This window comes from Pyrus communis, chromosome 12 (assembly GCF_041283825.1).
Source record: "Pyrus communis isolate YQ-2024b chromosome 12, ASM4128382v1, whole genome shotgun sequence".
Lineage (NCBI taxonomy): Eukaryota > Viridiplantae > Streptophyta > Magnoliopsida > Rosales > Rosaceae > Pyrus > Pyrus communis.
The window spans coordinates 18,230,637-18,245,174 of NC_142576.1; the positions used below are offsets into that span (position 1 = coordinate 18,230,637).

Genomic DNA, 14,538 nt, shown 5'->3' on the forward strand with positions numbered 1-14,538 from the left:
GAACATACGCACATCGGCCTCTTTTTCGTCGCTTGTTAGTGTTTCACGAGCACTATTTTTGGCCAGCATCAGACAAATTCACAACAAAAAGGAAAGCTTGACATCCGAGTTTAAAACGATCGGAAAATTTCACCAAAAGCACACGAAACCATCGGAGTGTTTCCCTAACAATTCACAATACGTCAATGAAAATAACAAGAACTACATGCCTCAACATTACATAACAAAACGAATAATCGAAAGCCAAGTACAAGTTCAGGAAGGATTTTGGCAGTTTAACAAAAACCCTCTTCCACCTGGGTTCCTTCACAATTAAAAAACTAAGTTGAACACAGATATCTGCCAGTTAGCAAGGGTTGTGTCTGAAGACAGCACAAGAAGCATTGTACATGTTTTTCATATTCTAAGGGACATCATCTCATGTACCTTATCATTTTAAAAGCTAGAACCAACGTTATGATCTTAAACTCGAACACAAGCTTTAGCCTTGACGAAACTGTCTCACTATAATCCATGCATCCGCAAGTAACCGCCTCTTTACCATCTTTTGAAAGGTTATCTAGAATTGGACAAGTCCTAATCCGCATCCATTGCCTGATCCTTCTCATTGGTACTGTAATCCACATCCATTGCTTGATCCTTCTTGTTGGTACGGCTGGACCACAGTTTGATGGTTCGGTCATGTGATACGGTAGCAATCTGTTGCCCATCTGCTATCAATAACATAAGTTCGGATGTTAATCCAGAAACTAGCTTTCCAGCACAACAATTAGATAACAACTAGTCACTTGAAGAAATACCTGAGCAGGTTAAAAAACGTACTCTTATTTTGAGAAATTATTAAAAAGCACAAGCAGGTTAAGAAAAGCTTTTAGAAACTAGTTAATTACAAACAAAACCCAAGAATGAAAGAAAAGCAAGAAGAAAAAAAGAACGGTGGGTGCAGTTACATGGTCTACGGGACAGAATTAGAAAGGCTGTGGCACATAGATATCATATATCATAAAGATAAAAAAGGAAAATACTGTGTTTAGGTATTTCCAAAATAGTGTCAAAGAGAGGGAAATTAAAATGGAGAAGAAAAAAGGGGCAAGGGGTTAAGTGGAGGACATCTGCAGGTTAATGAGTTGTCTTGAGCTGCAACAGACAAAAGGTTGTTTCTTGTTGAAGTTTGCTTGCACTACAATGCTCCGTCCAGGAAGCATGCCTGCGAGAAGCGCAGTGAGCTCCTGACCTAGGATTACAAGGCAAGGCATATGTTCATATCCAAAACCCATAGATATATATATATAATCCCAGACACTTGTAAATTGAACAGTGCCACTAGCTCAAGATATGATTGTTCTAAGGGCCCCTTAGAAGCCCTTGAAAGCATTACACTTCAGAGAAAAAGACTTCAAGCTCAATACTTTAGGTAAAAAAACCCAGGCCAACTTTGTAAGGTTAAGGGCACCGAAAGAATTTCACAACTAAGAATCAATTAGAGTATGACAAGTGGATAGAAAAAGGTTTTTTCTCCTATTGAGCTTTTGAAGTGTTTTTGTGTAAATCTTGTCGTTGTCCATGTGGTTTTTCTAATTTACTATTGTTCTAATTCATATGAACGTTGCCTCATTAAATATGACATCATGCAATCAAAAACATTCTTTCAGAAGAACCAATCATTCTGAACAATTCCTTTTAAATAAATATGATTACTTGCGAAGCTGTGAAGTTCCACCTAGAAATCCCACTTCTCACCACAGAAAAACAATGCAAAGAATGATGCAATACCTCCTAAGGTAACAGCTACAAATAGCAGCTGGTAGGGTTGCACTAATAACTGATGAGAGTTTGGGGTTTCGAGTACTGACTTTAAAATGTCTGGGTGAGACTTTACTGTTTGAAATTCTAAACTAAGTACAAACTGACCGCAACAAACCTGCTTCAAGGACTCAATCTAAACAACTATAACTTATCACTTTTTTTAATAGAAACGATATCATTCTAATATCAAAAGACAAAAAAAATTACAATGGGGAAAGGAAGAGAGCAGCACAGAATTAGATAACGGCTGCTCTCCAATTAAGCAAAATACAAGAGAAGACATGTCTTTAACTTCTTTAGTAACCGAAGCCCAAAGAGAGGAGCATGGTTATCACTTTATTTTGACAGGGTCTCTACTGCTAAGTCAAAATGTCCAAATCATCATTAAGGCAGCAACATTGTTTTCCAACTGAAAAGCCAAATCTGATGTGGCATGACATGGAATGGCAGGTCTCACCCTTGCTGTCAAAATTGACAGCAGCTTCAAATTTTTATTTATTAATTATTAAATGCTTTTTATTAATTTTATTATTGTTTGAAAACATTTATCTTCCTCCCACACCCTCACCAACTCTGAAAATATCAGTCTGCACATTGCAAAACCCAGCTTCTTGGTTCAGAGAAAACCCAACTCCACCACAAATCTTTGAAGCTTGGCGTTCTCTCCAAACAGTAATTCCTCATTTTCTTCCTGATAGGCCTATGGAGCTTTTTTTGCAAATGGGTTTTAGGATTTGGTGTGTATTTGAGTACTGAATATTTGACCATTGAATCTTGCAATGCATTTGAATCAAAGGGAAGAGGCTATGTGAAATTGTATCAATTCAATTTTTTTCGAATCCAATTTAAAAGAAAAGAAGAAAACCAGACGGCTTGAAGTTATATAGGTATCAAACTTTTGAGCTGATTTAAATAACTTTGCAGCTCAGAAGCCTCAGTTTTTTATGTCTTGGGTATCAATTCAGATGCCCATTCTGCTGTACATGCTATATGGGAAATTATGAAAATAAAATAATGGAATAAAATAACAAAAAGAAAATAATGTAATCAAATTTGTAATTATAAAACAGAAATTATGAAAAGAAATAATATAATAAAATAATATTTTAATTTGACATATCGGGTGGAGAGCAAAACTTAGAAAGATGTCAGAGTGCCACATAGGCCATCAAATTTAAATTTTATGTTTAAAATTTGACGTCTCCTTTGGAGATGGCCTAACTTGGTGAAGTCAACACACGATGACAAGGTCAGATTGCAGTGGTACACTTTCTGAACCTACTATATAAGGGAGAAAAAAAGTACGACCTAATATAGTACAAAGTTAGGAACGGGTGAAAAATGTAAGAGTGCCTATATGTCACATATGTACACAATATATATCAAATGGTGTACATTACACATACCAAAAGGTGAGATATGTTCACAGCTCTGCCTGCCCCACTTCGTTCCACCCATCAATTTCTTATTACACTTAGAACTATGCCATAATACAGTCATACACCCAAAAGATCCATCCATACTTTTTATCAATAAAGTCCAAGCATACTTAGGTTGGTGAAACAAGTAATAATAATAAAAAAGAATTGCATAACTTGGACGAGGAAACTTACCTCCAGAAATATCCAAAGATGTAACTTTTGCTTCATGTCCAGAAAGCGTCTTGACAGGCTTAAAATCTCGGGCTGACCATATCTGGCAAAGATGAAATATTTCATAGTCAAGATGTGAAGCAAACAAAATAGTAATAACAAATAATAACTACAACTCGCTATCAATTTAGAAATCAAGGTTCTGAAAAGAAGTATACCTTTGCTGTCAAATCATATGAAGCAGTTACAAGGAAATATCCCTCTTGAGGCTCAAATTTGACCTGTGATATGAGATTGGAATGTGCTGGAATGGTGTATATGGATTTCTTTTTTCTTAAATCCCATATTCTACAAGTGTTGTCTTCACCCCCAGTGGCTAAATAATAGCCATTTGCTGAGAAACTGAGTGCAAGAACCTGAAAGATAGCCAAATACATGAATGAATCATGAACAATAAAAAATTATAATTAATAGTCCTCAAATAATGGTAGATAAAAATTAGAGTCTCACTTTCTTGACATGGCCTTCCAAGGCAAGAATACTTCTACCAGTACGGAGGTCCCAAACACGAGTAAGTGCATCCAGTCCAGAGGATGCCACCAATGATCCATCAGGATGGAAGTCTATCCCATAGACACTCCTACTGTGACCTTCTTGTAGAAGTAACTCTTCACCAGTTTCTACATCCCATAACCTCCATGTCTGGTCAAAACTAGTCGTACCCAAGTACTTACCTGATGGATGGAAGGCAATTCGTGCCAGACGGTCCAAATGGCCCTTAAATGTCAACAGCTGAGTTCCTTCTGTGTTCCACAACCTTGCAGTCCGGTCAGCAGAGGCAGTTGCTAAGAGTTTATGCACAGGAGAAAACTGAACATCAGTCAGTCGCTCTGTGTGTCCCTTTAAAGTGGCAACCTTCTTTGCTTCAGGCATGCTCCACAACTTGGCCACTCCACTTATAGCGCTGACAAAAGCAAAACAACACAAGAAAAATTAATTCAACCTCTTGTACATACAATAGTATAGTCTCACAAAACCTACAACACTAGCAAAGGAAATAAATCATGACCACCCTCCTACACCTCGTTAGCAATAGCATCTTAATACGAAAAGGATGAAACCTGTTTTTCTTCACTTATACAGTATACTGACATGTTTACCTCTCAACTCAAGATAGCCATAGTCATCGAAAATCAAATAGCATTATAGCAGGGAATAAACCATAAATTATCAAACTTAGCAATCAATTAAATTTGCAATTCAATTATACACATAAAAGAGAGGCAAGGATATACATACCAAGTGGCAAGCAGTTGCCCATCATGTGAGAAAGAACAACTCGAAAGTGGCCTATCATCCCCAATCTCACTGCAATCAAGTTCCAAACTTTTTGCCTGCTCCAAAACCAAGTCCAACTCTGCATCCATATCCTCATCTGGGTCATCCTTCTTTCTTCGAGCCCGTTCGAGCCGCGAGGCCGCCCTCCTAATGGAGTACTTGGCAATGTCAATCCTAGCATTCAACAAAGCTTTGGACCCTTCAGTGTAAAAAGGGTACTGAATAATTTGATCATCACCATCCTCCACTGCAGCAGCAGAAGCTGCAGCTTCCTCCTCCTCATGAACTTTCAACAACTTCTCCAACTCCCCTTGCGAATCGAGCCTCGCCATGATCATCCTCAACCTGTCTCGCCTTTCCATCTCTCTTTCCCCAAAGAGAGTAATGGGTTCGCCGAGCCTCCGAAGACGAGCCCTCACGGCCATGTCGTTGGTGGGAACAGCAAGAGCAGAAGCACGGCGCTTCATCAGCAGTTCCTGCATTGCTTTCTCCTGCCGCTCTCTCACCACTCTGCTCTCTTCCGATATCTCGTACTCCCCACCCGAAACGCCGGTAGCTCGTGGAGGCTCCTCCGAGTCGGAATCATCGGAGTCACTTGTGCTCGTCCTGGCTTCCCCATTTATTGGCGGCGGCGGTCTGAGGGGAGGAGCACGGACTGGAGCAATTGGGACTGCTGCAACAGATGGCTCCGGTAAAGTTGATAGAGGTTTCTCCTCCTCCATAGCAATCTCGATACCTCACGAGGAATTACTTTCTCTGTCTTTTGTTTTTCTCAGTGAGACATATAAACAAACAGTTGGTGCGCAGCGCAATGTGAGAAACCAGGGACGTAGCTAGCTGAATACAGTACTGGCTGGGCTACTGAGATGCGATGAGAATCGCGAGAGCGAGAGAGAGAAAGGGATGAGCTGAGCGGTGGAGGCCGGAGGGTTCCAAAAATCCCAATTCTTCTTCTAATTTTAAATATAAAATAAAATAAAATAAAAATCTATTCTCTGTAGGTTTTCGTTTTCCAAAATTATCCCCGCTTGCTTAAAATAAGATGCAACCACTCAAGCAACGTCAATTAGACATTGCGTTCGTATCATGTTTTTTTTGTGCTCGTGTTATTTTTGTGTCTTATTCAATATCTTAATGAATCGTATTATGTAACATTCGTTAAAATAAATGAATAATACGACCTGACCCAAATTTGACCTTTTAATATTCACCGCAATATAACACAACCTGTTACCCATTAAGGAAAATATATTTTAATCCAATAAATAGTCAAATGAAAAATATAATACTAAATTAATATATACATATCACAATGTCACATAAAAATTACTTCAAAACATAAAAACACATTTGTTTTTCAAGTATGACATAAATATTAATTAATGTAGAAGTGTGAAAAATGTAATATATATAAACACTTGTGATACTGAAGGGCTCAACTTCAAAATTCGTCACTATAATCACATAAACTATAGATTGAAGTTTAACCATTGATTGTCCTTTACATTTACGCTACATTCTTTTCACCAAATTTTGTTATTTCAGGTTTTCCTTTTTTGAAAACATGATCTTTTAGAGGATATAGGAAGATGAATGGTTCATATCGTTGATATTACGTCCAGAGTTTTCCCATAAGTGAAAATATTGCTCGAAGTTTGTAAAGTCTCTAGAAACTTTATAACATCAACTTGTATTCTAGTATTCTAGTTAACTGTAAATTTTGGAACGTGATATTAATGATCTGAACCATTCATTTTTCTAAATCCGATAAAAGATAATGTTTTATAAAAAAGAAAATTGGAAAAACGAAATTCTATGAGAAGAATAAAGCATAAACAAGAATTGACGGTTACATATAAATCTAAGGGTTTATAGATGATGGTATTGGGATGTACCCATCTCAAAGCGTAGAGAATGCGATCACAAAGTTTGTATATTTCTTCAAATTTTTCGCACTTGTAAATTAATTATTATTGTCACATCCCGGCCCGGGCCCTCACCACATCCCTGGCTCGACTCCATTGTAGCACGATATTGTCTGTTTTGGGCCCCGACCATGCCCTCACAGTTTTGTTTCTGGGAACTCACATGAGAACTTCCCAGTAGGTCACCCATCCTGGGAATGCTCTCGCCCCCAACTCGTTTAACTTCAAAGTTCCTAAGGAACCTGAAGTCAGTGAGCTCCCAAAAAGCCTCGAGCTATGTAGAGATTAGAATATACATATAAGGCTTATAGGATCCACTCCCCTGGGCGATGTGTGATGTAACAATCCACCCCCCTTAAAGGCTCGACGTCCTCGTTGGCACACTTCCGGCCAAGGATTGGCTCTGATACTAAATTATCCCACCACATCCCGGGCTCGACTCCACCATAGCACGATATTGTCCGCTTTGGGCCCCAACCATGCCCTCACGGTTTTGTTTCTGTGAACTCACACGAGAACTTCCCAGTGGGTCACCCATCCTGGGAATGCTCTTGCCCCCAACTCGCTTAACTTCGGAGTTCCTAAGGAATCCGAAGCTAGTGAGCTCCCAAAAAGCCTCGAGCTATGTAGAGATGGGAATATACATATAAGGCTTACAAGATCCACTCCCCTGAGCGATGTGGGATGTAACAATTATAACTTTTAATGTGTCTTTAATATTTTTAAATTACTTTGATATTATTGTTTTTAATGTGTTTTATAATGTTTTAATCTCACTTTTAAGATGATAAAACATTTATGAGTATGTCTGTATGAGAGATAGTAAAAAGCTTTGTTAGGATGTTGACCTTTAAAATTGAAAGTTTGTCATTTTTACTATACTAATACTATACTAGTTGATTTGAATTTTGAAATCAAGTAAATTTTTTTCCGAATAATGATAATAAGAAACTCTCGTAATAAAAATAAATAAATAAATAAAACTTGTTTTTTTATATAATTTATATAGAATTGTAAACACGAAAATTCTGTAACGAATGAAACGAGAATACATGTACAAAGTAGATTTGTATTGATGAATTTGTAGGGTTACAATCTCTGTTTACAATTTTCCTCTTATTCAGTCTTCAAATTTGATGTATATGCATAGGTTGTTGGTCCAAGGGTTGTGATGATTTGATCTCGGACAAACGATTGAACGATTGCTTCAAGTTTTGAGCTTGAAACAATGCGTGGATAGTCTTCACCTCTAGGTTTGTTTATGATCTGCGGCAAAGGTGATGTTGATGTGGGATTTTGTTGATTCAAGGGTCCTGGCGACTTGATCTTGAATCGAATGTCGTTACAAGTTTTAAGCTTTCAACAGAGTCTTAAAGGAATCGGCACAAGTGCTTGTTAATTCTTCAAGGGAATGCTTCAGCTTTGGTCGAAAGAAAGCTTCGGCTTTGGTTGTACGTTCTTCATTTGGCCTTGATTTGTGTCTTGATTCATCCATGGGAGAATTTCATGTTTTGTGTCTTAATTTTAGCCACTTTCCCTTGCTTGGTCGAAATCTATAGGGCTTGTTGCCTTTTTTGTGAGCAATCTTCAATTCTTGCTTGTTTTGTGAAGATGCTTTAGCTTTCTTTCCGGTTTTGGGAGCAATTTGGACCCCTTGCCGATTTTAAAGATATTTCCCCTTTTTTGCCGAATTTTGGGAAAGTTTTTAGCTTCTTTTGCTTGATTTGTGCCATATGTCATTGATGACTTGTCCATTTGTGATGAGTTATATGCCATGTCGAGCTTTGTGATGCATCATTTGTATGCAATTCTTGAAGTGTTAAATGCCTTGGGCGGACCTTCTTGTTGAATGCCTTGGATAACCGTGCTTGGTAGCATTCTAAGTGTTGTTGAGCTTCGAGCCTTCTTTCGTTGAGTGCTTCCAACTCTTGAAGTCATAGCTTTGCATTTTCCTCTTCAGTCAAGCCTTCTTATATAGCCATCCTTAGTGAAGGGATTTGACTTTCGAGTGGCAGAACAGCTTCCATGCTATATACGAGTGAATAAGGCGTAGCTTGGGTAGGAGTCCTATGTGTCTTCCTATATGCCCAAAGTGCTTCGCTTATTCTTTCGTGCCAGTCTCTTTATTCAGCCAATTACCTTTTATAGAAGGTTGCACATCGTTTTGTTGAATGTTTCTCAAGACCATTGGCCGGAGCATAATACATGGAAGACTTGTGCTAGTTGAACTTGTATTTCTCGTAGAGCTTGTCCATAAGTCGGTTGGAGAACTATTTTCCGTTGTCGGTGATGATGTAGTGAGGCATACCATATTGGTTGATGATATGCTCTTTGATGAAACGGACGACAGTTTCTTTCTTGACTTTAGCCCATTTAGAAAAGTAGTCAGTTGTAGCTAGGATGTAGGTTTCTCTTGCAGATGATTTTGGTGTGATTGGTCCTATGACGTCTAATCTCCATGCATCAAATGGCCATGAAGCAATCGTAGGGTCTAATGGCTCAAGCGATTGATGCATGAAGTTGGCATGGAATTGGCAGGCTTGGCACTTTTTGGTGTACTCCAGGCAATCTTTCACCATACTTGGCTAGTAGTAACCTATTCTTTTGAGCTGGAAGTGCAGCTTTGGTCCAAACTGATGCGCCCCGCATACGCCTGCGTGTGCTTCTTCCATGGCTTGATTGGTTTTTTCCTCACCTAAGCATCTTAGAAGTATTCCTTCAAAAGAGTGTTGGTAGAGTGTTCCTTTGTATTAGAGGAAGCGAGGTGCTCGTTGATGTACTTTAGAGCAGTGTTTAGGATCGTCTGGAAGCTTTCCATGCTCCAAGTAATCGATCAGCGATTGTCTCCACTTTTCAGTGTCAACTAGAAGTACTGAGATGACATTTGTATCATCTAGTAGTACTTCAGTGATGAGTGGGATCACCTATCTTTGGCAAACTGGCACGTCCGCAACTTCGTCATCTTCTAGCGCCATACTTGAGGCTAGGTTAGCGAGAGCCATTTAATTTTCTTTTCTTGGCACATGTTCTAGCGTCACGGCCTCGAACTTTTGTAGCAGTTGAGTTGCTAGTCGGAAGTATGAGACGAGATCATCTTTCTTCACTTCATATTTAGTCAAAAGTTGATTAATTATGAGCTTGGAGTCGCCATACACTTCTACTGTTGTGATTTCTATGTCAATAGCCATTTAGAGTCCAATAATCAATGCTTGGTACTCAGCGACGTTGTTAGAGCACAGCTCGCTTAATCGGAAAGAATAGGGTAGCACTTTTCTTTGTGGTGACATGAATACTACTTCTGCCTCCGCTTTATTTGCTTGTGCTAATCCATCGAAGACATTGTCCACGTTGGGAAAATATCAATGTTGAACACCTCATCGTTAAGCAAGTTGTTCGAGATTTTCCAATCGGCTCAGATTAGATGATCGGCAAGGAAGTCTGCTAGGGCTTGTCCCTTGACGGCTTTAGCTGAGACATAGATGATCTCGTGTTGGTTGATAAGCAACACCCATTTAGATAGTCGCCCTATCAGAATCGGCTTGGACATAATTTACTTGACCAGGTTGGCTTTAGCAACCCAGTGGATGGTGTAAGCATGTATGTAGTGTCTAAGCTTTTGGAAGGCAAAGACTAAGGCAAGGCACATCTTCTCGATTGGTGAGTAGTTGAGGTTGGCACCAGTGAGGGTTTTGCTTAGGTAGTAAAGTGCTTTTTCATTTTAGTTTTCATTTTCTTGTGCCAAGAGTGCTCTAATGGAACTTTCTTGTGCCGCAATGTATATGATGAACGGCTTTCCAGGCACGGGTACTCCTAAGACATGTGGGTTTGCCAGGTACCATTTTTTGCTATCGAAGGCATTACGACATGTGTCATCCCACATGAATGAAACACCTTTCTTCATGAATCGACTGAAGGGTTAACATCGTCCAGCGAGGTTGGAGATGAAGGCTAGCCACCCTTGTAGACTTTTCAGCTCATGTAATTTTCTTGGCTCAAGTACGCTTTGAATGGCCTTGATCTTTGATTGGTCTACTTCAATGCCATGGTGCTTGACAATGAAGCCGAGGAACTTCCCAAAGGTGACGCCAAATGCACACTTTAACGAGTTTATCTTGAGGTTGTAGTGTAGTAGTTTGTCGAATACCATTCATAAATCCTTCAAGTGATCGGACCTCTTCTTGGTCTTGACCACTACATCGTCTACATAACATTCTATGTTTTTATGTAGTAGGTTGTTGAAGATTTTCTTTTATGTAGTAGGTTGTTGAAGATTTTCTACATTGCACATTGATATGTAACTCCAACATTCTTCAGACCAAAGGGCATTACCTTGTAGCAGTAGATACCTTTTGGAGTGTGGAAGGCTGTTTGTTCCTCGTCTTTGGGAGCCATATGAATTTGGTTGTATCCAAAGGAGCCGTCCATGAATGACAATGTTTCGTGGCCGGTGGTCGCGTCCACCATGATTTCAATGATTGGCATGGGAAAGTCATCCTTCGGGCAAGCATCGTTGAGGTCTTAGAAGTATATGCAAAGACGTATTTGTCCAGATTTTTTAAGGACAATGATGATGTTGGAGATCCACTTAGGGTATTGCACATTTCGAATGAAGCCTGCTTTGATTATCTTGTTAATCTCGACCTTAATTTGTGGGATGAGCTCAAATCGATAGCGTTTTTAAGTTTGCTTTATCAGTCGTGTTCTAGGCTTGACAATAAGACGATACATGACGATGGTAGGGTCAAGGCTCGACATTTCTTTGTAGGTCCAAGCAAAGACGTCTTTGTACTCCAATAGTAGTTAGTAGTACTCCTCTATCTCGTTTGTACTTAGCAGCACAATTACGAAGATAGGCCTCGACTCCTCTTTTGTGCTTAAGTTGAGCTCCTTGAGATCATCAACCGTGGCTTGCCCTCCGTCTTCGAGTTGTGGTGGCACAACAATGACATCTCCCTTAGGGACTTCATCTTCTTGGATTGTGATATGGAAGACGTCTTGGATCTCCTTTTCAGTGTCATCCTTTTGGGCTTGTTGGTGTGAAGATTGGCCAGTATGGATGATGGTGCGCCTCTTTACCTTTAGTTGTCCTTTTGTGTTAACTTCCAAAGTTGTTTGGCACTTTATCCTTGAAGGAATCGAGCTTTGAACGTTGTCTTTTTTTGCTAGATCGTTGGGCTTTTCTTATTTTGACGTTGTTTTCCTCTTTCTAGAAGGTTGCTTGGTTTATTCAAGTCTTTCCAAAGCCGACCATCGTGGAGGAGAGCTATCTGTGCTGCTTTGTTTCTTAGGTTTTGACAACCTTTCAAAAATAGAGCTTTGGGGTGTTGGCGTGTTAAGCCGATTGAAGACGGAAGTTCGATCTTGACCACCAATGCGATCAAGTGCCGAAATTCTGGGTTTTGAACAATTCAGCCTATTAAAGACTGACGTTCGAGGGGCGGGTTTAGGCTTATTTTGATTTTGTTCAACGCTCATGCTGATGTGTTGAGCGCTAACATTTTTAGCTTTACTTGAAATCTTCACGGGTGTATTTGGTGTGAAGCCAAGTCCATCTTTGTTGTTGTCAACTCTGTAACCATGCTCATTCAACTTCTTTTGAGTTTTGGTGAGGTCATGTTCTTTGTTGTTGACAGTGTTTACATTATTCTTTCCAAGATTTGAAGAGAAGGCAAAATCGTACCTGGCCTTTGACATGAGTTTGTAGGCGTTTGGGTCGAAACCTTCTTTGGTCCTCTTGGTTGGAAGAGAGCTTGGTTCTACCCCCTTTGATAGAGGTTTTACGAAACCTTGTCGTGGTTTTGAAACTTTAGTGTTGCCTAGCTGTGTCAAAGGTAAAACTGTATTTGTTTTGAGCAGCATTACATCGTCCTTGTGCAGTTGTGTGTCGGCTTTGCTTGTTCCAGTTTTGAATGGGGATTGCCCATTCTTTTTTCTCGACATTAAGATGTATCGGAAGACAAGTGTGTTTGGTCATTTTGAGGGCATCACACTACTTTTGGTTGTTATGGGCTCAGCAAGCTCATCTTCGTCTTTGCTTGAAGATGGCATAGCTTCCCTTTCTTGCTTCTTGGGCATGGCTTGCCATTCTTGCTTTTTGGGTGAGGCTTTGCCTGTGGATTTGATCTCTTTTGGAAGAGCTTCGGGCACCATGTCTTCATCCATATAAAACTTGGAGTCCGTGAATTATGATTCGACTTTGGTGAATGGCTTGGTGTCACCTTGTATCACCTTTACTCATTCTAGGTAGAACTTTAAGCATTGATGAAGGAAGGACGACAATACTCCATTCTTATGAATCCAAGGCCTTCCTAAGAGCAAGCTGTAGGAAGTTCTTGCATCAATCACGTGGAAAAACATGCTTGATTTGAGTTCGCCAATGGTCATCTTTACTCGAATCATGCCCATCGCTCTTTGTCCTCATTGGTTAATACTTTGGATTAGGAGGCGGTTTCAGGATAATTCATCCACCTTGTTGCCGATTGTGGTCATTGTTGACTTTGGCATGATGTTTATGACTGATCCACCATCCATAAGCGTGCAGTTGGCTTTGTGCTCCCTTACGTACCCACAGACGAAGAAATGACAGTTGTGAGGCTTTAATCCCAGCAACAAGTCTTCGTCAGTGAAGTTGATTGCATCATGGGCGGCACAACACGCGACATATTCGTGTGGTCGAAGCTTCAAGCATTCGTTCTTGCTTTCTTGCACTTCGTGGTCGTCGGGGCTCGCCAAGATCGCTAATAGTGCAAGGAGACATCTTCTTGGGCAATCGTATTGCTTCCTTGATGCTAAAGTATGTTGGCGGGCTTTCTTTGGGTGTGAGGATCTTCTCTTCCTCGACGACGATAACTTTGCCTTTTGAGGGCACTTCTGTCTCTATTTCAACCATGTGGCAGGCAGTGACAATGCACTGTTGGAAAAAATCCTTTGGGAAGTACTCATGCAAGGAGACGGGAATGCGTGGCTCTTGCTCCATAGGTTCCCCAGTGTACGTTAGCTTAACAGCTCTTACGCTCATTTTGGGCTTCCTATTGTTGTGGCGGCAGTGCTTTCTCCCTTGTTCCACTTTTGGTCGTGTAGCTTATGGTCTTGACTTCCTTGTCTTTTTGTAGGTCACTAGTGTCCACCTTTCTTTATCGTCGGTAGGTGCATTTTGGGCACTTGCCCCTCAACGATGGTTGTGTAGAAGGTGTCGTGTAGCTTGAGCATAGACGGAAATGGTCAGGCGTCACTTGGAGAAGCACGGGATCAAAGAATCCAAACATGATTGTAGTTGTATATGTTGCAGTTATGTCTTCAAGGTCAAGCATTTGCCAACATGATGACTCACGATATGATGATACTTGCAGTACCTATGATAGTTAACGCGATTCATCTCTTTAGGACATTTGCATTCAGGTAGCTTGATCACCTTCTTTTCCAGTAAGTCATTTAGCATTGTAGCCATGTCAGAGTCAGGAAAAAGGTATGTCTTTTGCTCCAGTTCCCTCAAGGTGTTTTTGTACCTATCTTGGATGTGAGAAGGTTTACTTCTCTTCCTCTCATTCACTTTATTCTTGGAGAAGATCTTGACGGGCGCAGATGAGGTCTTGATGGGGGTAGTGTTGACGGTAAAAGCTTTATTGGTGGGATTCTTCCCAATCTTGTCCATATTTGGAGTAAACACCTTGTCCTTCTTGAAGTGTCGGTGATCAGCTCATTCTTCCCTTGATTGGCGATACTCAGCTCCATGTAATGGGAATGAGTTGCCAACTCCTCAAATGTTCTCGGCTTTATGCCTTGGATGATGTAACCCCAGTGCATGCGTTGAACACACATCTCAATGGTAGAGGTTTCAGAAAGCCGATCTTTGCAATCCAGACTTAGTGACTGCCATT

At 40.2% G+C, this 14,538-nt stretch overlaps 1 protein-coding gene across 1 annotated transcript; it reads right to left on the reverse strand.

Annotated features, from left to right (window-relative positions):
- Positions 1 to 109: 109 nt before the first annotated feature.
- LIS (WD-40 repeat family protein / small nuclear ribonucleoprotein Prp4p-like protein) lies at positions 110 to 5,794 on the reverse strand. The gene is made up of 5 exons (XM_068484902.2): positions 4,698 to 5,794; positions 3,909 to 4,362; positions 3,617 to 3,814; positions 3,420 to 3,501; positions 110 to 710 (listed from the first exon to the last, which is right to left on the reverse strand). The coding sequence occupies exons 1-5, from the start codon at positions 5,456 to 5,458 to the stop codon at positions 577 to 579; spliced, it is 1,629 nt and encodes a 542-aa protein (XP_068341003.2). The 5' UTR covers positions 5,459 to 5,794; the 3' UTR covers positions 110 to 576.
- Positions 5,795 to 14,538: the final 8,744 nt, after the last annotated feature.

Coding starts and splice junctions, on each gene's coding strand:
- LIS (XM_068484902.2), bottom strand. CDS start 5,458: ATGGAGGAGGAGAAACCTCTATCAACTTTACCGGAGCCATCTGTTGCA. Junction 4,363..4,697: donor GGGCAACTGCTTGCCACTTG/GTATGTATATCC, acceptor TGCTTTTGTCAG/CGCTATAAGTGGAGTGGCCA. Junction 711..3,419: donor ATCTTTGGATATTTCTGGAG/GTAAGTTTCCTC, acceptor TATTGATAGCAG/ATGGGCAACAGATTGCTACC.